At 51.0% G+C, this 24,020-nt stretch overlaps 2 protein-coding genes across 4 annotated transcripts in view; both read right to left on the bottom strand.

Moving 5' to 3' along the window:
* The window catches only part of Tspear (thrombospondin type laminin G domain and EAR repeats), a 147,646-nt gene continuing 123,626 nt past the window's right edge, over positions 1-24,020 (bottom strand). The window contains exons 3-12 of the mRNA XM_051187001.1: positions 20,273-20,511; positions 18,932-19,022; positions 17,402-17,558; positions 16,050-16,181; positions 15,256-15,482; positions 13,538-13,724; positions 11,699-11,928; positions 4,268-4,455; positions 2,490-2,591; positions 1-589 (exon numbers count right to left, since the gene is read on the bottom strand). Coding sequence (XP_051042958.1) covers positions 436-589; positions 2,490-2,591; positions 4,268-4,455; positions 11,699-11,928; positions 13,538-13,724; positions 15,256-15,482; positions 16,050-16,181; positions 17,402-17,558; positions 18,932-19,022; positions 20,273-20,511 — 1,707 coding nt within the window. The 3' untranslated portion in view covers positions 1-435. The remainder of the gene's footprint in view (positions 590-2,489; positions 2,592-4,267; positions 4,456-11,698; positions 11,929-13,537; positions 13,725-15,255; positions 15,483-16,049; positions 16,182-17,401; positions 17,559-18,931; positions 19,023-20,272; positions 20,512-24,020) is intronic.
* Positions 22,553-24,020, bottom strand: part of LOC127224145 (keratin-associated protein 10-2-like) — a 35,535-nt gene continuing 34,067 nt past the window's right edge. The window contains exons 2-3 of one of the 3 annotated variants that reach the window (XM_051186996.1): positions 22,807-23,162; positions 22,553-22,701 (exon numbers count right to left, since the gene is read on the bottom strand). In XM_051186996.1, the coding sequence (XP_051042953.1) occupies positions 22,602-22,701; positions 22,807-23,162 (456 nt within the window). In that variant the 3' untranslated portion in view covers positions 22,553-22,601. The remainder of the gene's footprint in view (positions 22,702-22,806; positions 23,163-24,020) is intronic. The other 2 variants (XM_051186994.1, XR_007834681.1) reach the window with 2 other exon arrangements.

The following is a 24,020-nucleotide window of genomic DNA, read 5'->3' as shown; positions in this document are numbered from 1 at the left end:
AGAGCAATATAAATATATTTCCATCTAGATAAAATGCAATAAATAGGTGTTGGTCAAGACAGGCACATCAGGGCTGCACAGCAGGGGTGGCTGGGAGAGCTGGAGCCCTAGAGATTGCTAGGGTCCCTGTGTTTGAGGTAAACTGTGATAGCAACTTGTCCCTTTAAGTCAGAGTTCCTGCAGGACACAGGCTGGGAGCACCGAGATTGGGTGGCAGCCCTGGGCCTCAGCCTGAAGGATCCCAGGGTCACCTGAAATATGGCCACCAGTCACCAGGACTGTGGCTCTGGTACAGCACCAGCTGGGGAAGGGGGAAAGAGCCAGCTCAGAGAGGGTGGAGAGGTTACAGGCATCTTCACCAGCCTCGGGACTGGGTGGGTCCTGCCTTCTGCTCAGGCCCAGATGCTTGGGGAGGCAGTGGGGTCCGTGGTAACTTCAGCCAGTCCGCAGCTTCAGGACCCTGGAGAGGGGTTCTTTGGCGCTGGAGTAGATGAGATATGAGCCTGATGTGGTATTAAAGGCCTCCCAGTCCCGGCAGCCAAAGGTGGGGAGTTTGTGAACCGCCACGAAGCCCTCATAGCCTTGCCACCTGTGGGAGGGATAGTCAGCCTGGTCCCCTTGGCACTGGTGCAGGGCACATGCTCCCAGGGTCAAGTGAGAAACCGAGGCCCAGGAAAGAATCTGCCCATCCAAGATCTCAAAGCTCCCTTACATCTACCCAGGAGCCTATTCCAAGCACCCTAAGTATTTAGGAGCGTGCAGTCAGGAGTTCGTGTCCCAGTCCTCAGAAACAGGGACATGAGTGTGCTGGTTTGCATGCACATACGTGTGGAGGCCAGAGATAGACTTGGGTATCTTCCTCAATCACCCCCATCTTATTTTCTCAGGATCTCTCATCAAACCCAGAGCTCATTGATCTGGCTGGACTGGCTGCAGGAAGAACTCCACAGACCTGCTTATCTCCATCTTCCCAGTGCTGGGATTACACACATGGGCTGGCTTGTATGTGGGTGCTGGGGATCGAACTCAGGTCCTTGTTCAGCAAACTTTACTGACTGAGACATCCACCAACTCTTTTCAATATTATTTTTCAAAAGTTTTTTGGCCATCATTCTTCAACATACATTGTATCTTTTTTTCCTTTAATTTTGTTTCTTTGATTTTATGTGTATGAGTATTTTGCTTGTGTGTATGCTTGCTTGATACCCACAGAGGCCAGAAGAAGGGGTTGGACCCCTGGTCTTGGAGTTATGAATGGTTGTGAGTCATCACATGGGTGCTGAGGACTGAATCAGTCCTCTGGAAGGGCAGAAAGTGCACTTAACCACTGAGCATCTCTCTGGCATCCCCTTCAACATACCTTTTAAGAAAGCACTCTATCATGTTCAAATGACTACAGCAATGAATCTCAAAGTCTAATCAAAGCCATAATTTTTCTCAAACAACAGGTGACTAAAGCATTTCAGGACATCCAAAGAAACTGGTTAGCATTGGGGAGGGGCTCATAAAGAGACCTGAGGCCCAGAAGTGAATTTAACACAATGACAGAAATAGGCTATTATTGAAACTTCTGGCCACAGGTACAGAGAGAAGTTACATTGTATAAAGTCATAGACCTCAGGATGTCATAGACAAACTCCACTTCCTATATAAACAGGAGTCTGAACTGCAATTGAAATCCAGGGGGATGAAGAAATTCCGAATCAGCCTCAGTGGCTCAGCTCAGAACAAACCTCTCACTGTTTATCATCACACCGGCAGATTAACATCACCCGCCCCAAAAGTGTGCTGGACACCTAAGGATCAGGAATCAGGCAGGCCTCTTGGCACGACATTTAGAGCAAAGCTAGGGGCAGAACTGCTGACCCCCTCCCCACTGCTGCTATCCAAGATAGTTCTGGAACTCTGACCTTGTTAAGGCAACTAACTAAGCAATAGAAGCCTTGTTGAGCAAGGGTGCCACTACCTTTGTGGCAGAGACAGCCCAAGTGGCTCGGGTCCCTGAGACTCTTCCCAAGAGAAGGCTTTAGAGATGGCAAGACAATTTGGTTAGGTGGCTAGATGCAAAAACTGATGAGATTCTGCCAATGGAAACAATACCCCACTCATGCTTAAAACAAACAAACAAAAAACAAAAACCACCACCAACAACAAAATACTTAAAAAAAAAAAAACTCCTAGGAAAAATGCAAGGAGAGTGTGATAATGTAAGAGGAAAACTGAGCCCCATAAACTCCCACTTTGCATGCCCACTTATACATCTTTAGCTGTCAGTCATTATCTGAGGGGTGTGGTCTGTTGGGGTACCCTCTAGTGGATACATCCTGGCACCAGAATCCCTGCCCAGCCAGGCCCAGGAAAACACATCCTCAGCCTGATGGCTTCAACTTGCTCTGAACCAGTGGTCACTTGTGAGGGGAGGAGAGACCCCCACACACTACGAACCCCCTAAGGTTAGAGGACGAATGTTGGCCATCAGCAGTCCTTACCTGTAAATAATACTGTTCACCGAGAAGGTGTCTCCATCAAAGGAGTTTGCGACCACCAGGAAGTGATCTTCTCCCACTGAGAAGAACTCCCAGTCCAGGGCACTGAGGAGACAGGGAGCCATGTGAGGACAACACCTTCGCAGAGCCAATACTGGCCCTGAGTTGGCCTCTGGGCAGGCCTTGTCTCCTGAGTTACATCTCACTCCCTCACTCTGTAAATTAGTCCTCTCTTTTGTTTTAAGATTTGATTTTAAGAGAGAGAGAGAGAGAGAGAGAGAGAGAGAGAGAGAGAGAGAGAGAGAGAGAGAGAGAGAGAGTGCATGCAATGCCCACAGAGGCCAGAAGAGGGCATCAGAATCCCTGGAGTTGGAGTCACAAGGCGTTGTAAGCTGCCCCATATGGGACCTGAAACTTAGTTCAAGTCCCCTGGAAGAGCAGCAGTCTTAATCACCAGGCTGCACCTCCAGATCTTCTAAAGCTGGTTTCAAACCGCAGCTTCTTTTTGCACTCGTTTTCTTCTGAATTCCCTTCCTAAAGGCCTGGTGAGTGTTTTATTCTTAAACTTATTCTCAGCAGACACACAGTTCCAGACGTGGGAACCTGGTAAGGAAAGAGGCCCCCTCCAAGCTCCACCAGGCCCAGAGGCCACCGGCGGCTCAGGAGGAGATAGTTCTGGGTTGAGCTGGGCACTACTGTTTCCTTTTTTTGTTCTTTGTCCCAGGGTTTCTTTTTATTTTTAAACTAAAGAAAAATGAGATTTTCAAAGTAAACATTGTGGGTACCTGTCAATCAAAAGATTGGGCCCAAGTAGAAGGTCTTTCCTCCCTTCCTTACCTGCTACCACAGCTGCCTGTTTCTGGAGCAATCCTGGCTATGGCTACTGCATGATTTCCCTGGAACTTACAGCTAGACATCCCCATGAACACATAGTGCCCGTGTGTCCTGTAATGTCACAGCCACCAACCTCACCTTTTTACTTGACTGTTGGCCTTAGGGTTTTTCCTTAAGAGTCTAAATTTGCTCAGTGTTCTCTCTCTCAGGCTGAGGAGTGCCTGGTATTCAGGAGGGGTTGTGAGTGTCTCCCAAACTCTTAAGGAATGAAGAACCCTGTGACAGCTCCTGCTGCATTCTAGATTGGTAACCACTCTGGGCCTAGCCCAGTGGCTGTGGTGCCCCCCTAACCATTAAATTATTTTTGTCGCTACTATACAACTATCATTTTGATGCTGTTATGATTTGCAATGTAAAAATCTTATATACAGATATCTGATATGTGACCCCCCCCCCCCGAAAGGGTCATGACCCACAGATTGAGAACCCTAGCCCGGAGCTCAGTCCTCTGGCTCTGCTGTGTGGACAATGCAGCTGCAGCTGCGTTCTACTTGGAGGTACTGAAAATCCTTGCAAAGGAACTCTATGTGGGTGGGGGGATAGCTCTACCTTCTCAGTGATAACTTGGTGGCCCTGTAGAGCAGGTGGGGCAGAATCTGGCAGTGCATGGTGGGAGGTGACACCCGCCTGAGCTCAAGGGCCTGATGCTCACCCTATATCACACAGACAGACCATTTCTCCTTGTGGAGGTGCTGGGTCTTCTCTTGTGAACCCAGATCTCTAGGCCTTGCTTGAAAGAAGTCAGGGTCAGCCATGGGGATGGGTCTCATGATCATGGCCACCTGCTCTGGCCAGACATGCTGGGAGGAAGTTGGGGATGGCCTGCAGGCCTTCCAGTGCCACCCACCCACAGACTCACTCTGCCCTTCCTACCACTTGGTTGGTACCTGCAGGTGGGGATGTCCTGGAACTTGACAAAGTTCTGAGCTGTGACATTGAGCTCGTAGATGGCAGAGCTGAGGACATAGGAGTCGTTCTGTGCCTGCATCTGCACGTCGTAGCTGTGACTGTTGGCCACCGCAAGGAAGATCCTCTCACCAATGTGAAAGACCTCCCAGTCTGCAGCGCCAAAGGTCTGCAATGAACCAAGAACCATATGGGTGGGTGGGGCCCACAAGGGTGAATCCAGATGCCATGCCACTAATGTCATCACCACTGTGCCCAGAGACCCAGTGCTAGCTGTCCCCCAAGGCCACCTGGCTGCATCCTTTCACCAGAGCCCAGAACAGAGCTCCTCTGCCTGCATGCTCCAGAGGTCACTCAGCCCCATGAAGTGTGAGGAGGTGGGAGAAATGGAGCCTTTGTGACAGACCTGAAGCTATGCAAGTCCTTTCATATGAGGGGCCTAACAAAAGGGAGTGCATGGGGGGTGGTGCCCAAGGAAGGAGGAAGAGGCAGCCCTGATCAAGGGGAGCATTCCCAGAAAAGCTGAAGCAGTGGTGGACAGGGCCCTAGTAGGTATGTGACTGCCTAGGAAGCAGCAAGGATGGGAGACCAGAGCATGAGAAGGAATGTGCTAGCCCATGTCGGGGTCTGTGGCTGATGGACAGGGCTCTTCCAGGCTCCAGGAAACCTAGCCACAATCAGGGCTCCTGTAGTCTTAGCTTCTGCTGACATCAATGACTTATACCCAAACTGCAAGCATGTACACACACACACACACAGAGCTGCTGGAGAAGAGGGAGCTGCTGTGTGGGGTTACAGGTGAACTCTGGTGTGTGGCATATCCAGGAGGTGGAGCCTATGGCTAGAGGAGCTAGGGCCAGGAGCCCTAGTCCATCAGAAGCTCTGGCTGCCACTGTGGGGTCTCAGGACAGCAACAGAAAGGCTGTCCACGAATGAGGAAGGCTGAGGGTGCAGAACTAAGGGAAACTGCCTGGAACGAAAAACAGAACTTAGATACAGCAAAGCAAAGGCTAGCACCAAACTTCCAGAGGCAGTGGTACCAACAGATAATTTTTAGAACCTCAACTCCCTTCAGAGGGAGAACTTAGCATATGCAGCTGCTACAAGTAATCACCATGTTCACTATCCAGTAACATGTGCACAGCTCTTGTGGGAAATAGCTCTGGAACTTCCAGGTGTGTGTGTGTGTGTTCACATGTATATATATATATATATATATACATATATATATATGTATATATATATATATGATGGGAATATATGTATATATATTCTGCAAATAATATTTCTTATATTGGTTAATGAATAAGCACTGTTGGCCAATAGGAAAGGAAGATGGGTGGGACTAGGAGACAAGGAGGATTCAGGGAGAGGGAGGAGAGTTTCAAGATGTAGAGACTTGAGAGAGCAGCAGTCTGAACCCTCTCTCTGGTAAGGTAAGACCACGTGGAAATATTTAGATGGATAGAAATGGGTTAATATTTAAGACAGAGCTAGCCAATAAGGAATGCTAGTAACAGGCCAACAGCTTTATATCAATACAATGTCTCTGTGTGTTATTTGGGGCTGGTGGGGCTTTGGGATCAGGCTGGTGGGAAAAGTATTCATAACGTGTGTGTGCATGAACATGTATATAGAGGTCAAAGGTCAAGCTTAGGTATTATTACCCAGGAACCATTTACTGTTATTTTGAGGGAGGGTCTCTGCATAGAACCTGGGGCTCATTGATTCAGCTATTGGTGAGCCCTAGGGATCACTCATCTCTATCTCTCCAGAACTTAGATTACAAGCACATGTCATTGAACACCTCACTTTTACAGGGGTTCTAGGGACTGAATGGCAGGTAAGCAGTTTACCTGCTATCTTCACAGCCACCCTCTGGGTGTTTTTACCTGCGCTCAGTAGAGGGAGGCCAGTTAACTCCTTGTCTTCACACTACCAAGAGCTATTCACGGCCTGGCTGGCCAGCCCTGCTGGAGGCTTAAAGAAAAACAAAAACAAAAACCAAAACAAACAAACAAACAAACAAAAAAACAAAAAACAAAACCCAGCCCGGAGCCCCAAGAAACTTAATAGCATTCTCTCCACAGGCAGCAGAGGGCGCCAATATCCACAGAGCCCAGCCAGGTAATGGGCAAGAACTGGCTGGGAATCCAAACAGGAGGTTGCCTCAAGGTTTGATCCAGAAGGAGCTTGAAGAAGCCTAAGAGGCACTGAATGAGAGTCACTTAAGACTCTAGAGGACAAGGGGTCCAGGAGTCCTGGGGTCACAAAGTCCTGGGTGGGGCCAGAGGCTGCCTGAGGTTTCCTAGATCAGCATCCCTTCTCCTCACAGGGCTGCCTATAAGCTAACATTAGTCTATAAGCTAACTAGTCCCACCAAAACTCACACACAGAGACACTTGGGCCTACAGGACCTGCAGACTGCCAGGCCCCCACCGTGCAGCCGGGCACAGGCAGTCCTCTGACTGTCCCGGCGTTGCTTCTTGCAAGTACGAGCTAAGAAAATCATCACTGTTGGCCACATGCCTGCTTACATATTTGCAGACTTACACACCCATAGGCAAACTAATGCACTATCATATGTGTACATATGTGTACATATGTATGCACAAGAGTGTGTTTGTGTATACACAGAGAGATGTTCACACACATCTATAAGGTATTTATGCACCTGTGAATGCATGAATGTATGTGCACATATGTGTAAACCTATGTGTGTATACTTGTATATGCGTATCTCTTTTCTGATGGACACTCACTTGTAAGCACGTGTCTGAACATATGCACATATGTGTAGAGGCAGGCATACATACACATGCCCACACAGTACACACCTTCCTCAGATCACCAGGGCCTCATTTCAGCTTTCAGCTGCCTGTTCTCTGCTCACCTATACTGATAGGGCCTGAGGGGATTTGCACTGGGAGCCCTGGGATTGGCTGGAGGCCCAGAGCAAGCTCTCCTGGGACCATGTAAGAGATGTCAACTTCCTGCTGGGGCCAGGCCAGATGCTGCCTCAGTGAGCAGCCAAGTGTGGTCCTTGCCCCTCTGGAGATCAGGGCACAAGTGGAGCCTCACCTTAGGACCTGTAAGGGGCTGCCCAGGACTTCAGAAGGGTGGCGGCTGTGTAGGGGAAGGGGGGGTGTCAGTGGGTGAGAAGGCAGGGGGGCAGAGGGAAGAAGGAAACTGATCAGGAGGGGCAGATAGAGAAAGCTTTTGAAGAAAGGGAAAGCAAATGTATGCCAGAGCCTTGGAGCCATAGGAATTAGGAAGGTATGTGAGAGGTGAGCATGGCATCATGGGGTTATGTGAGGCTCATCCCACTGGGCAGGTGGATTCACTCATCTCTTGGAGAACCTGCTGTGTCTCTAGGCCTCGAGAGACACAAGGCCTGCTGTGTGCCCTAGCAGTTGGGGCTCAGAGGCGGCGCAAGCCCCTAGCCTCTCTGAGTCCAATCAGGACCAGGGTGCTGACTTAGCAAATGTGGGGGCACCCTCACACCTAAATTTCAGATACTTGAGGAATGATATTCCATTCTCCATATATCCCAACAATAGTTGGACATAATCCTATACAATATTATTCATTTTTTAATCTGAAATTCACCTTGTCCATTGTTCTTGCGGAATGTCAACCACAGACTCGTAAAGAACTGCAGGGATCCTGCTGACTCAAGCTCTGAGCCTTTAACTGGCCATGAGGCTGGCTCACAGCTGACTAGTCACTGGCTGCACAGATTCCCAGACCCGACTGACAGAAGCCCATGGTGCTCTCTCTGTAAGCTCCTCCCACTCAGAGGTGAGAGCAGCTGCAGGCTACATTAGATCCAGTGGCTTAGATGACTCCAGTATTTCCAGATGGTCAGGCAATGAAGAATCCCAGCATCCGACCATTTTACCAGTGCCCACCCAGCCCTGGAGCCCAGGTGACCAGATACCCCTGGGATGGGAGGTCTTCCCCTCTCCCAGAGGAATTCCCCCAGAGAGCTGCCTGTTGTCCAGGCATGGGGTGTGTGCCACTGGAGCACCTTGGCAGGATAATGGCACTTCTAGGAGCTACTTCCAGGAATACCTGGCATCCCACAGCTCCCATTGGGTGGGCAGGCACTCAGCCATCAGTGGTAGTTGCTGGACCAAAGAGACTCGGCCTGGCTTTGATGCAGAAAGATGGGGTGCTTCTCTGGTCGCAGAGTGCCAAGAGGAAGGAAGGCTGATGCATGGCCAGGGCTTCCCCAGCAGATTCCCCAGTCCATCAGAGGCCCTGGGGGTACTGAGCCCCCACTGTGGGCTCTCAGCTCAGGTGGGCACCAAGGGTACAGGAAGATGCACTTCTGAGGCCCTTGAGCATAGCACATTCCCTGGCCAACTCCTAGTGCCCCTCCCTGCATGCTCTTGCCTGACCACAGAGGCATCCCCTAAATCAGGGCCTTCCCAACCTGCAAGGGCCATTGCCAGTTTCTGTCTCAGTGGATGCAGAAGTCAGAGGTGTGTTGAAGTGTTTACATAGCCCAGAGCAGCCTCTTCTGAGGGCCATCCAGGAGTTGCTCACCCATGAGGATGTTTTCATACCATACTTACTCCACAGGCAAGGAAACCAAGGCAGGGAGGCACACTTGTGGCCAGGCCTCAGGGGTGTCCATGATAGGGTGTGTGTTCATACACAAACACATTCATATGCACATGTAAGGGTCTGGGAGTGATGGTCCTAACCTTCAGGATTCACATAGCGTCACTGACATCATATCTGATGATGCCATTATCTGCTGACCAAGCAGCTGCTCTTGTCCTTGTCTTGGTCTCACATACCTTACTGACAGTTCCAAACCAGAGAGCATAGAGGCTGCTGGACCAAAGCCTTTAGGAAACTCAGAAGCAGAATCCCACCTGCACAGCTCACCAGTTCTGAGGCTTGTGTGACTGACCTGTGTGCTTTCCACCTGCTTGGTGGCAGTGTGTTATTGTTTTTCAGAGCTGGGGATTGAACCCAGGGCCTGTGCATGCCATGGAAGCTCTCCATTGCTGGGGCATACCCTAGTCTAGTCCCCAGAGCACACTTTGATTACAAGACCTACTTTAGAATCCTCCAGGCAAGCATATGGGAAGCTAGGGTCCTGGCCTTGCTGCCTTTTGGGATTAGTAACTTGGGGCAAAGGACTGGAGGTGCTAAGAATTTGCCTGACGCTGTCGCTTGTTGGAGCTCTGAGACCCAGTGTGAACATTTGGAGATAGGGAGGGTCTCCCTCCTTGCCCTAGGTATAAAATGGCAGTATTGACAGCTTCAAGCTCCTGGGTGGGGCAACGGGGTGGGGTTCAGGAGAAGGAAAATGTGTTGAAGAAACAATGGAGGCACAGGGGCCTCAACACTGGTCAGGTGAGCCGGGGTCAGCAGGTGTGCATGAGAATATGCATGTGTGAGCATGTTTGTGTGTGTGTGGGTTCTTTTCCACCCTTGCTGAGGCCCAGACAGGAGAAGATGGCAGGTGACTTGTCATTTTGTCTTCCATGTCTCCGTGGGCCTTGCTGTTCTTGCTTCCTAAGAGCCCATCGCCATTCCAGTGGCTGGCTCCCTGGACAGTTCTGGTCCTGGACCCAAGGTTCCTTCCCCACTTAACCTCTGCCCTCTTCCAGCCCCAGGGAACCTGAGACCCAGCCCATGTATCCTCTTCTGATGTTTGCTTCAACTCCCACGAGCAGCATGTGTCACCAAGTCTCTTAGGTGTCTGTCAGCATCCATTTCTAGGCCACTCCTGCTCTACTAGGAAGCAACTGTCTCCTGGCTGCTATGGCTTGAATGTGTCAGGTCCCCACAAACTCACAAGGAGGCTTAGAACCCCACTGAGCTGGGAAGGTGAGGCCTGCCTGGCCTGTCTGGGTCATGGGTGAAGTGAGTGTCCTTGCTCTTGAGTACAGGTAAGTGGTCATGAGAGTGAGCGTGCTGGTATGCAGTGTGGTAGCCCTCTTGCTTCGCCTCTGCCACCTGACCCACTTGCCCCTCCACTTTGGCTCAGTGTGAGGGCAGCCCTTTGCTCTTGCCAAAAGCCAGGCAGAGGAGTCCTGTGCTCTTGAGCTCCCCACCTCCTGACCAGCAAGCCACATAAACTTCCTTTGTTTATAAATCACACCACCTCAGGCATTCTGCAGTAGCAATGACAAATGGACCAAAGGCCCAATCATAGGAGCCTGTGCCTCTACTCTAAGAGGAAGGCTCTGGAATTTCTAATGTGAGGCTTGAGAAACCATAGGGTGTGGCTCCCTTAGAACAGCCCCGGACCCCCCATCCTAGCTGCTCCCCACCCCACCCTGGCAGCCAGTCTCTGCTCACCCAGCCTTGGGCTATAAGGTCCATGATGCCTGAAGCCTCCCTTTGAACCACTGCACTTACCCATGGTGCCCTGGGAGTGCCTGCCCTATGGATGGGAGCCTGCTTGGTTTGAGTTCCTGTACCACAGACCCTTCCAGAAAGGCATGCCCTGCAGAGGTGGGTGTGTCCCCACAGCTTGCAGGTTTGCAGGTATGTTCAGAGTATGGAGTTTAGTTAGCTTCAAAGCTCTTGTTCATGACATTGCAAAATGCAAATGGTGAACGTATTAAGGCACCTCCAGGGCTGAAAGGATTTAAGCAAAAGAAGAGAGACTATTGGCAAAGCATGAAAGTGGACTTCTGTGGGTTCTGAGGGAAAGGGCAGCCTGCAGCTTGGGCAGGGCTGAGCCAGTCCACCCTATCTGTGTCTTCCCCCACAATGCCCTTCAAGCTGCATCTGCCTCTGCGCCCAGGGCTCCTTCAGCAGACTCACTCTTGGGGCTGCCCTCCTCTATAGCACACAGCCCCACCCCAGCCCTGGGCTCAGGGTTTTGTTTTGATCCTGTGCTAAATGCAGAGTGGCTGCTGGCCTCTGGCTGTGCCTCTGCCCCCCCCCCCCCAAGGTCACTGCTAGAAGCTCTGCTATTTTTGGCAAAGCTTTCTAGCCAGTGCAGCTCACACAGACATAAAACTGTCAGCAGGGCTTCAAAGTCAAAAGGGGATGGAGCCTATGTCTGTCCCTACCCTTTCCCCGGGTCAGAGCCAAGTTGCCTTGCTACACCAGACCTGGAGACCCACAGGCACTGACTGTGGGAGATCTGGTCCCTGAAAAGGACTGCTATGGGCACCCAGGGCACCCTTGACAACCCAGACTCAACCCACACCCAGGCTTTCCTCAGGAGTACTGACTGGGGCCATGGAAGCAGTGAGGGCCCAGACCACCCGGGGAAGATGTAGTGTACAGAAGGGACAGGCATTTGGGCACTGGGGTCAGGGCCACACTATGCTGTCTTTCATGGAGCCCTGCCCCACGAGCACCTCACCCCAGCAGGTACACGCCACAGATTGGGTGTCCACGGCACCTTGCACTGGGAAACTCAGGCTTCTTACCAGGAATGACTGGAAGAGCTGGAAGGCGCCGACAAGCCAGATGTAGAGGTGGGAGTGCACCTGGGTAGAAGTGCCATTGAAGGTGTTGGCCACCACCAGGAAGGAGTAGGGCCCCACGGTGAAGAACTCCCAGTCATAGGCACCAGACGTGGCAATCGACTGATTGGCCTCGAAGAGCTGGCTGCTGGGGTTCCACCTGTAGACCACGCTGTCGATGTTGTGGTTGTCCCCTGGAACCAAGGTCAGTGCTGAGGGAGGGGCGGCTCCCCAGATTCACAGCTTCTTGCAGGGCACAGCCTGGCCAGGGCACACACAGCTACTATGCACATTCCCTGCATACCCAAAGGCCCTCCCTCACCCCACTCCTCAGGCAACCTCTGCCATCCAGCCTCTGGGCTTTCATGCCTATTGTTCTCAGAAGAAAAAGCCTGTGGGTCTAGACAGCCCACAGGCCTGCAGTAGCCTTCTACCATCTAAGTCCTACTCACTTCCTGCCTTGGCCCTTTCCTGCCCTAATAGGTCAGATGTTCTCACATCACTCTCTTTGTCAGAAACTTCTCCCCATGGTGTTTCTGGAAGTCTTCCATGAATAGTGCTCCCCAGGCATTTCTCCTTCATGATGCTGTCCAGAAGTCCTCCCCTGTGGTGCTCTCTGGAGTCCCTCCCTTGTGGTGCTCCCTGTAGGCCCTCCCCTGTGATCCTTCCTTATGGTGCTTCCTAGAAAGACCCCTGTAGCTGTTCGCCTATGGTCCTTCCTGAAAGGTCTTCCTCCATGGTCTTCCTCTCCAGTGCCTGCTGGAGCACTCACCCTGAGGGGTACTCTGTTGTTGGGAGCCTTGAGCTCCCCTAGACCCTGAGTGCAGTGGTGTGTTTCACACTTGGGTGGATACTGAGCTATGAAGTCTCCAGATGGCTCAGAGCAACGCTACAGCCACTCCCCGAAACCGTCCACCCTTTGAGTTCCAGGATTGAGGAGACTCAGCTACCGTCATGGCAAGAGCTTAACTCTGACACAGGGTTTCCCAGCCCTCCAAGGCTGTGCCACCTACTGTCTTCTCTGACATTAGGGAGTCTTTGCCAGAATGTTGAGCTTGCTCTTGGGGAAATAGTGGCAGGGAGGGACAGCTTCCAAACTGGCTTCCTCTGTGGCCATACACTCATCAACATTAATGCTGCATCTACTGCCTTGGCTTATGGTCAGTATGACACCTGCTAGCTGTGCTGACTCCTCAAAATTAGGAGGGAAGTTGCTGATGTAATCCACACTGGGGCTCAGTGCTTCTCTCATGATCAGGGGCCATGTGGCTTCCTTGTCTTCCTAACCTAGGTTAACCACAGTTGTGATGGAGTTTATGTGGACTACCTCTAACCACAGAGTTCAGTGGCAAGTTGGAGGAAATGGTCCATTCATGACTTTGTGTGTATGTGTGTGTGTGTGTGTGTGTGTGTGTGTGTGTGTGTGTGTGTGTGTGGTGCATATGTATGTGTCTAATGTCCACATCGGGGCTAGAGGCAAATCTCCGGTGCCATGACAGGGGCACTGTCCACCTTGTTTTTTGAGATAATGCATCTTGGTGGCCTGGGGATCACCAATCAGGCTACAATGAGTCAATGGATCCTCTACCCCAATCCTGGGATTGCAAAGGCATGTTTAGCTATTTTTCTTACATTTGGGTGTCAAATTCAGGCTCTCACGATTATAAGACAAGCAGGCACTTACTGGGGTTGCCATTCCCCAGCCCCAATTTGATATTACTTTTTTAAATGAGATGAAAATTCACCCTTGTGTACAAAGTATGGAATGTTTTTCTTCCAGGTCAAAGGCCACATCTGCCCTACCTTCTCGGTGGTTGGCTACCACCAGGAAGTGCTCTCCATCCACCTTAAAGGCCTCCCAGTCTCGGGCACTGTGGGTGGCAATCCTCTGGTAAAGGGTGAACTTCAGCTTTCTGGAGCTCCACTTGTAGATGACTGAAAACTCTTGGCCCCGTTCATTTGGCCCAAAGTTAGCCACAGCCAGGAAGATCTGGAATAGAGACATTAGCTTTTGTTGGCACCAGACCAGGAAGGAGCCCAGGACTCTGTACCTTAGCATCTCTCCCACATCCACAGGGAAGGGGATGGGGACAGATTGAATAAATACCAAAGTTCTGATAATGGGACATGCTCAGGGTTCTATGTTGCATAGTTGTGTGGCTCTCCCAGGGACAGAGAGCATGGCTTTCAGTTCATGTGTGATATGTGTGCATTGTCCATATGCAAATGAGAGCATGCATTTGTTTAGGGACAAAATGTTTCTTTCCCTCATTTTTTCTGTTTTCCAATATTTCTTGAATGCTAAAATAACTTTTTTTTTCAATTATAAAGAAATGAAAAGCTCTCAGATGTCATTAGGAAATAACCAACTGGTAATACTTCTGCCACTCTGAACATGGACACAGTGTGTTCCTATCGGGAGGCAGCAGGCTTTACCTATTTTATACCCAGTGTCTGGCATGTGCTCTCTGCTGGGCTAGAACCCTTGGAGACAGTCACACAATGCTGTCTCCATGACAATGGCCTGTCATGCAGGCTGCAGGAATTAGGAAGAAAACACTCATTTCTCCTGCCATGGTTCCAATGCCCTCTCCTTGTACAGGTGTTCTGCTCACTTCAACCCAGGTGGAAGGAACTGCCTGAGGCTAACTCTCAGCCCCTTGACTTCCAGAAACCTGCTACTACCATCCATTTATGTATCCTGTGCAGCCAGCATGGTAGGGTGAGATGTAAGGTACTCACTACTTTCTGTGTTATGATTGGCCCAGTGAGGTCACTCCAACAATTTGTGTTTTTTGAAACATGTAGCCCAGGCCTCAAACTCTCTATGTAGCTAAATGTAGTGAGATAGTCCTTCTGTGGCACTGACCACGCCCATTGGGGGGTGGTTGGAGGGTGGAGCCATGAGCGGAAGTGACCTGTGGAAGGAGGTCGGAGTGAGAGCCGGGAAAAGCTCTCTTGCTGGCATGACTCGGACAGGAGAGCATCGGGTGGAATTTCCTGGTGTTCATCTGTCTAGGTTGTAAGTTATTTCTCCCTGAATAAACATCTATTTGGCCTATTTGTTTATCCTGATCCTTATTTAACCGCGATAGCTAAAGATGATTTTTGAACTTCTGATCTTCCTGCCTCCACTCCCTGAAGGCTAGGATTGTTAAGTGTGAGCCATCACACCCAGTTTATGCAGTGCTGGGGACTGAACTCAAGGATTTGTGCATGCTAGGCAAGCGCTCTACCTACTGAGCCATATTCCCAGCTCCAATCATAACAGTCTGGATTTGTAGTGAGTTAGCACAGAACTAGGTAGATTTTCAAGCTGGTACCACCTCTGTCTTGTGTGTAGCTGAGCAGGCTCCTTATAGGCACACTCACTCCTACAGCCTAAAGCCTGGGACTTTGAGCATCCCCCCTCCCCCCAACCTTGAAACCTTGAAAGATGTATTGACCTGCAAAGTTCCAGCCTGTGGACCAGATGGAGGCGCCTATCATCAAGGAAGGGGAAGTCACCTGTACAAACTTGCCTTTTTCCCAATGGTGAAATGTCGCCATGACTGTGCCTGGTGTGTGGCAATGTTCTGATAGGAGACAAATTTCCCATCTGTCCATTTATAGATGGCCGATCTAGCCTTCCGATTGGCTGTGGCTGCGAAGAGTCCCACACCGGGGATGTTGAACACCTCGATGCCCAGGGTCTCTGAGTTGGTATGTAGACTCTGGTGTTCCTCCACATAGTCCAGCTTGGTCTTGGCTTGGAATGGGAGGATGGGGACCTAGTCAGTGTGCATAGGAATGGAGTTGGGGGTTCTCTTGGGAGTGACTTTTGGGACCCTGCCATGACTTGGCTCTTATACTTGTGCCCAGGTCCCTGGAATTTATGAAGGAGATTTCTCCTGGAGCCCCATTTTATCCTTTTGGGAAAGGACTGTTAAAAGGAGGCTGCTCCTGCCCACCAGAAGCCTTGGGGTCTCTGTAGCCCCAGGCTCAAACAGGACATAAGAGAGATGTGACCATTAGCTATGAGGAAAGAGTTGCTGAGAGAAGTCAGCCATGCTGCCCTCATGACACACCCAGGATATGCCTATTTCCAGGTTGAACACACAGGCTTGCCACTCCTTCTGGAGTTCCAAGGATAGCTCTGGGTATTCTAGGGAGGAAGACATCCTGGCTTTGCCAGGGCTGTTCTGGTGGCTTCTCACTCTCTGAAGTGGCCCTTACAGATGGATGGGACTCTAAGCCTTTCATGGTACCCTTTCCTAATGGGAATACAGCCAGCTGTACTATGTGCTTAGGATGTGAATTCTGCATTCAGCCTCACCTGTCAACACGGAGACCCACTCGCTGTCAGCACACAGGTACAGCCCCTTTCGGGCAGCATCAAACCAGAACTGGACACCCTCTGCCTTGGTGCATGGTGGCCTGGATCCCAGGGTTACTTTCATGTCAGCTTCTGTGGAGAAGACCAGGTGAAAGGGTCTGGCATATCAGGAATTCCCAGATAAGGATTCTGTGCAAGTGGTCCAAGCCTGGTGGTCCTATGTTGTGAGTAGTTTTTCCGCCAACCTGGTCCCACCGCCACACCAGCCCCAAATAACACACCGAGACTCTGTATTTGATATAATGCTGTTGGCCAGGTACTAGTTTCTTATCAGGTAGCTCTGTCTTAATTATTAACCCATTTCTATTTGGGGGTGGCAATACCACAGAAGGAGACAAAGTGAATATCCCACTACAGTCCTATCTACATTTGTATGTGGCTGAAGAGAGCTCCAGACAGCACAGGTCACTAGAGATAGTGTGGGCAACCCTAGTGCCCACCCATAGTGTTTCCTGTGTGGCTGTCTGACCTTGCCATCTTATACCCAGAGGGAATGTCTCTCAGTCGCTTTGCTGTCACCCTATGGACATCCTCAAAAGCCATACATTTTTCTTTTCTCCTCTGTCCCTTCCTAGCTAAGCTGCAGGCAGAGTTCTTGGGTCTATGTTTTGAATTGGTCTAATGCCTCCTGACTTTATGGGGACAGCTCCATTAGCACCAGGCAGTGGTGTAACACAGTAAAACCTAAGTACCCAACTATTTGGATGGGAATTTTGCTTATTTATCATGTGAGAACCATAAGCTTTGGGGGTTTAGCTGTCCTTTACCTCGTCTTCTTTCCACAGAGCAGGGGTATATGGGTAGTTGGGGAAGGATTCTCAGATTCTGTTGGGGGTGTTATTTACATAAATGGCTCAACATTGTAACCCACCACCAGGACAGAGTGGGTACAAACCAGAGAGAAGCATGTCCAGGAGACGCCATGGGCTGGAAGGGCTGGTGGGAAACAGAGCTAGGTCTTACTATGGGCTGGGCTTTAGGATAAGCTGGAGAGAGTGGCTGGGAGATAGGGGCAATTGCTGGCCAGTGGTCCAGAGGAGGGAGCCTTTCTGATGTGAGCCAGGTCTACCATCTGCCCAAGAGACCAAGAAAGGTCCATGGTCTACTTGTAGGCTGTCCAAGTAGAGCCCTTCAAGGGAGGGACAGTTCAAAAGGCCTGGCCTTTTTGATGGCCCTGAGTATCCTTCCGGCCACTGCCCTTCTGCCACTGACAGACACACACTGGAGAGGCTGAGAAAGGAGCCTGTGCTCTCAGACGTGGCTGGGGTGGGAAGCAAGCCCCGCCTACTAACCATAGGGATATTTCAGCACCTCGTTGTCATCAGGCTTCTCTGTGAGCCTCTTCAGCACCTGAGGGATGGACAGCTCAGCCAGCCTGGCATTCCTGCTGGGACACAGCCTTGGGGTAGCATCTGAACCAGGCAGCAGGACCATTTGCCTTATCAGGCCCTGCAGAGGGAGAAAGTGAGGTTCCACTGATATCTGCAGTTCTCGGAGACCTTGGCCCATATGGCCCAGTGGGTCTAATCTGCAGAGTGGGAAGGGGTCTGCAAATGGGTTATGGGGAAGCCATCAGGAGTGATGACAGACGATCGCTTATTGCTCTTAGTGAAGAAGGACTGTCCACATGGAACTAGAGTGAACAAGCCAAATTCCTTTTCCATTTCACCTAAATACTCTTCCATTCCTTCCTTCACGACCCACCCACCCACCATTGATTCATCTATCTATCTATCATCTATCTATCATCCACCCATCCACTTACTATTCATTGATCTGCCAAGCCACCCACATCTGTTCATTAATGACCAATCAATCCATCTACCTATTCATCCCTCTAGTCATCCAGTCATCCATCCACCCATTTACCCACCCATACATACATCTAGCCACCCAGACATCAATCTATGCATGCATCTATCCACCTATCTTTTCTTCCATTTGCCTACTCAATCATAACACAAGTACATTTCTACAGAGTGATTACTATATATCAGGTATGGTTGCAAATGCTGAGGACACCACAGAGAACTGTAGCTCCTAGCTATGGAGTAGACTCCAGATACCACCCAAGCAGTGAGTACACCACAGATGATGGATGTGTGGGTGAGTGGATGGATAGATGGATGGATGGATGAGTGAGTGGATAGATAGATGGATGGATAGAGATGGATGAGTAGATGATGGATGAGAGGATGGATGATCGGTGGGTGAGTGGATAGATGGATGGGTGAGTGGACAGATGATTGGGTGAATGGATGGATGGATGGGTGAGTGGATGGATGGATGCACAGACAGATGGACGTATGGATGGATAAATGAGTGAGTGGATGGATGGGTGGGTGAGTGAGTGTTGGATGGATGAGTAGATGATGGATGGATGGGTGAGTGGATGATGGATGGGTAGGTGAGTGAATGATGGATGGATGGATAGGTGAGTGGACATATGGGTGAGTGAGTGGGTGGATGGATGGGTGAGTGGACATATGGGTGAGTGAGTGGGTGGATGGATGGGTGAGTGAATGATGGATAGATAGGGCAGATATACATCAGGGCCAGAAAGACTGGGTTCAAGCATCAGTTTATGAAAGTGTTGGGACAGGCTCCCATGGTAGGAGGACCTGTGAGGAAGGATCCAAGAGCTGCAGGGAAGAATGTGTGAGAAAATAGGAACAGCCAGTGTGAGGGCCCTGTGGTAGACTCCACAATTCCTTTGTGTTTCTGGTTCTCAGCATAGATAGCCATTTATCATCTAAAGCATGTGGTAAGCTATCCCCACAGCCCTGGGGGAGGGGTGCTGCTGGCAGCCTCTCCACACTCACTGTGAATTGTCCTTTGGTTCTCTTCCGGCTGCCAATGAAGAACCGAGCTCCTCTGACTGATAGGGTGGATGGGAAGGGAACATCAGCCATTCTGAAACATGAGTGAACTGTACTAGTATCATAGAAGAGGAAAGGAATACACCCCATTTGCTTATAAATATAGGGGATTGGTATTACATGGGAAACAGGCAAGAGAATCCTGGGACAGCTGTAATGACAGGATCCATAGCAATTAGAGGTTCAGAGCCTGCAGAGCAGTGCCCTCTCTGAGACAAAAGAGGACACCTTGCATTTCTGGCGCTAGTGACCCCAGGCTCCCCAGCTGGGGCTGCATCACTCTATCTCCATCTCCCTTTCTATTGCATCTGAGCATGCTTGCAGCCTTTCTCCTGCCTCTGGTCTCTACCTCCTCATCAGGAGCTGTCTCACTCAGCTGATGTCATCTTGACATGGTTTAAGACCCAGTTGACAGGTAAAGGCACATTCATAGTCCCAAGTGGACATGAGCTGGGGCACTCCAGTACAGAGGCTCCTGCAGGAATACACAGTGAGTATACATATGGGACCTTCTTTCTACCTCCTGGTGAATTCCAAGCACCTTCCCTTGCATCAGGACCCTAGCCCACATAGCCATTGTGTATTTTCACACAGCTTGGAGAGCAGGAATATGGTGGCTACAGGTGGGAGGGAGGTGCCTTGCTGGAGACCCAGAAGCCTCTGGAAAGTGCTGGTTGTGATTGATGTGAAGGTTGAACTAACTGAGGAAGACATGAAGGATAGCAGGCCAAGGGGGGAGATAGGGGTACATGTGGCCAGAGCCTCTGCATGAGGTACAGTGTGCCATGACATACTGTCCTCTCCTCCAGCTCCTGCTTCCTCCAGCCTTAACCATCTGCTGCAGTGCATCAAGCTCCTGGCCAGGGGACCAGGCAGCCAGCCCTCCACCCATAGCCACCTCCACTCTTTGCTAGGCACCTGACCCCTGAGCTCAGCCTGAAGACTTGATGCTGGCCTGCATTCTCAGCCCAAGAGCCTCATCTTCCTTGGCCACAGTCATTCCAAATAGGTGGATTCTAGCCCCTGATTGGGCTCCTCCATTTCATAGAGCCATGTAGCTGCTCCATAAGCCCTGGCCTGATAATGAAAGCCTGCCTTCCACAAGGCCGTTATCAGGGCCAGCACCTAAGGCATTCTCCATAGCCTGTCCCAGCTAAAGGATTTGGCAGGGGGGATTTGCCCAGGGCCCACCCCCATGCCACAGTGGTGGAACAGCCACTGGAATGGGTTGCTCAGATGACACACAGCATAGTCAGTCACTGGGTTGCATATCCTGGTACCTACATGTCCATTGGGAGGCCACAGTCCACAGTGAGGGAAAAGGATCCTTGGGACACAGCCAAGATCAGCGTGTGCCACTGGCTGTCCACGAGGCCGGGGCTCCTGAAGGACACACGGGTCTGCCAGGCACCAGCCAAGTCCTCGGTGAGAAATAGGAAGTGCAGCTGTGTGGGTGAGTACCTCAGGCCAAGCAGCAGGGTGTCCCTCTCCTCCGCCAGCAGGGAGAGCAGGTATTCATTCTTCTGTGGAGAGGAGGGCCAGAGGTGGGGCAGAGCTGAAGGAAAGGGAGGAGGGAAGGACCAAGAAGGATGGGCAAGGCTAATGGGGTGGAGCAGATGAGAAGAAGGGGAGAGGAGAGCAGGTCCTGGGAGGGGTGGGGAGAGAGGGTGAGGTAGCAGGAGAGTGGGCGGGGCTGATAGCAGGAGGTGGTGCTAGCCAGGAAGTGGGTGAAGCTGGCGGCATTCTACCCCGTAGCACTGCTGGGTAGAAATTCAGTGTACCTCCCCACCCCAACATCCCAGCCAGACAGGGACTAGCAGCCTAGTCCATATTTTCAGCCTGTAGAGAGAAATAGGTCTTGACCTGCTCCCTCATGGAGGAGCCAGGAGGACCTCACACTGAGGAAAACAAATCCGGCCAGAAGGACAGGTGCTGTACCAATCAGCTTAGCTCCACAAAGCCTCAGATTCATGCAGACACAACAGGTGCTAGGGGTTTGGGGTGGGGTGGGGGATTGTGGAGCTAGAAGCCAGTAGTTCACAGGATAGCCGAGATTTGCTAGGTGGAATGCGAATGAACTCAGTGTGGCAGAGATGCACTCACCAAGGTGAGCACAGTAAGCTCTCTTGCTATGTGTATTTTGTGACAATCAGTAAAGCTGAGTGACAAATCTCAAAAGTAAGCTTGCCTTTCCCACTGTGGGCTGTTTATAACCAACCACACATCTCACCAAGCAGTCCTTAGGCAAACACAGGCAGTCTGATGAGCCAAAAGGTAAGCTGATTCTGACAATTGTGTGCATGCAGAAGTGTGCACACTTACTATTGTCTGTGTGCATGCAGATGTTTACACACTTGCTATTGCCTGTGTACATGGAGATGTTTACATACTTACTATTGCCTGTGTGCATGCAGATGTTTACACACTTAAAGTATTGCCTGTGTGCATGCAGATGTATACACACTTACTATTGCCTGTGTGCATGTAGATGTATACACACTTACTACTTTCCTTACTGAGATTCTGCCCATGTGAATCTGCATGCCAGTTCCACCTGTTCTAAAGATAGGGAGGGCCTGTGTGCCCTTCAGAGTGGGCTCAATGTGCAGTATGCCTAGGACACAGTATGGAACACTTGCTTTTTCTGTTCCTAAGGCTCTCACATTGGGAAGAGAGTGAGTCTGTTTCCTGGGGAAATTGTGTGGAGCTTAGAAACTGACAAAACCCTCCCAGTGATGTCCAGGGTATCAGAAGCTACAGCAGGCTGAGGGGGAGCTAGGGATGGAGAGGTGAGAATGGGGAGGTATAGGGATAGAATCTCCCAACCCCCACCCCAAAACACACACACCAGGCTCACACTGACTTGAGCTCTCAAGTGCCCAGCCTGTACGTTTGGTATTAGTTACTGTTGTTCTTGTGAAGAAGCACCATGACTTATAGAGGAAAGAGTTTATTTTAGCTTAGAATTCCAGAGGGGATGTCCACAAAGGTGGGGGATTAATGGCAGCAGTTGAGTGAAGCAGGATGTTAGAGATCACAGCTTTAACCACAAGCAGAAAATAGAGAGCATGGACTCAAACAGTCTCAAAATGAATGAAGATATCAACTCCCAAAGCCTTGCCCCAATAACATACATCCTCAAGCAAGCCTCTAAAATTCCACAACTCTCCAAACAAAATCATCCACCAGAGACAAAGTTTTCAAATAAATGTACCTATTTGGGACAATTTTTCATTCAATCAACTTGTGGCCACCAGGGAAGGTGGCTACTGTCTCTCCTAGAAACATTCCTGGCCGAAGAGATGGATTTTTACTTGAACAGCATGTTCCAGAAGCATGAGAGGAGACCCATGTGGTTAGAAGAGTTTATTGAAGCCATGGGTAGCTGACAAGCTGATATCAGGGTCAGGTAACCAGAACAGAGGGACAGGGGGAGGGACAGTGACCTGAGGATCAGCAAGCCTCCTGGGAAGCAGGAGGGGAGGTCAAGTCACAAAGAACAGGTTGGGTCTCCATCCTGGGGGACTGTCCATCCCAGGTCAGGGTCAGGCTGAGATTGCTGAGAGGGACCACAGGGAGGAACCTGAGTCAGCTGGCACCAGGAACAGGCGCATCAGCAGCTGGACTTCTGTCCCGAGGAGAGGCCACAGCAGGCCTGGCTGGAGCACACAGGGCGGCAGAGCAGGGACATGCTGGAGCAGGGCTTGCAGCAGCTGGGCTGGCAGGAGGAGGCACAGCAGGAGGAGGTGGACACACAGCAGGCTGGTCTGCACACAGGGCGGCAGAGCAGGGACAAGCTGGAGCAGGGCTTGCAGCACACAGGCTTGCAGCAGACAGGCACACAGCAGGAGGGTTGACAGCATGAGGGCTGGCAGCTAGACTGCTGACAGCATGAGGAGGATCCAGAGCAGATGGGTGTGCAGCAGACAGGCTTGCAGCACAGGGTCACACAGCAGGACTGCTGGCAGGGGGAGCAGGTGTAGCAAGCTGGCTGGCAGCTAGACTGCTGGCAGCATGAGGGTGTGCAGCAGGCAGATTGGCAGCAGGGACTGGACACACAGCTCACTGGGGTGCAGATGAGGGTTAGGCAGGGGGCTGGAGCACAGCAGCTGGGCTGGCAGCAGCTGGGCTGGCAGCAGCTGGGCTCACAGCAGCTCTCTGGGCAGTCATCCACCTGCCAGGAGGAGTTGGTGCAAGCGTCAGAGCAGACAGACATGGTAGAGGCGGCTATGGTGGGAGCTGGGAGGTGGGAGCTTGTTAGTGTGTCAGTGTGTATTGTTATGTGCAATGCTGTCAGCTTTTATACCAGACTGGGAATGTTTTCAGCTGGAAGCCTCTAGAACCTTCCTTCCTCCTGGGTATTTTAAGTTGCGTCCTGAAAGCCCTTGTTAATCTGTTTATTTATAGGAGAGTCACTCCTCCCAAGTTCCACGTGGTGCTGGCTAGGGCCTGAGGGTGCTGTGTGCTTAGTCTTTTGAGTGCAGCCTTGCCCATGCTGGGTCTGGCTTTGTGCACATGTCACAGGCCTCATCATCCAGGCTGCTCCACTAGGCAGTGAGTAGCCTGGAGTTGTAGCCCAGGTGAGTGGGCAGGGCTGTAAAGCCTACTGCTATATGCAACTGGCAGAGAAGTGTCCCTGATCACTGGGAGGGCTTAGTCTGAGTCAAGGTGGCACAGGTCTGCAGAGAATGAGATGGTGAGGAAAACTGGGGGGGAGATTGATTCTTCAAGAACACAGACTTTCCAGACCAGCAACTGAGAAAGGGAGCTGTGGAGAGAGTGCCACGGATGCAGGGGCTGTGCCTGCTGCAGGGACACTTCATGGTGTGCCATGTGCCCACATAGGCTGGGAACCCAGGGAGCCTCCAGACAGCCCAGCAGGATGGATGCGCCAAGACTGAGTCTTCCTGTGTGCTGCAGCTGTAGGATGTCAGAGGGTGGATGACACCAGGGGACAGGAGTGGGCTGAGCTTTAGTAAGAGGCTCTGAGATCCCTGCCTATAGAAAGTAGTGCTAAAGCTAGGGACAGCAA

The sequence above is a fragment of the Phodopus roborovskii genome, unplaced genomic scaffold (assembly GCF_943737965.1).
Source record: "Phodopus roborovskii unplaced genomic scaffold, PHOROB, whole genome shotgun sequence".
In the NCBI taxonomy this organism is placed as follows: Eukaryota; Metazoa; Chordata; class Mammalia; order Rodentia; family Cricetidae; genus Phodopus; species Phodopus roborovskii.
The sequence above is the reverse complement of the archived record's forward strand: the minus strand, read 5'-3'. Positions and strand labels throughout refer to the sequence as shown.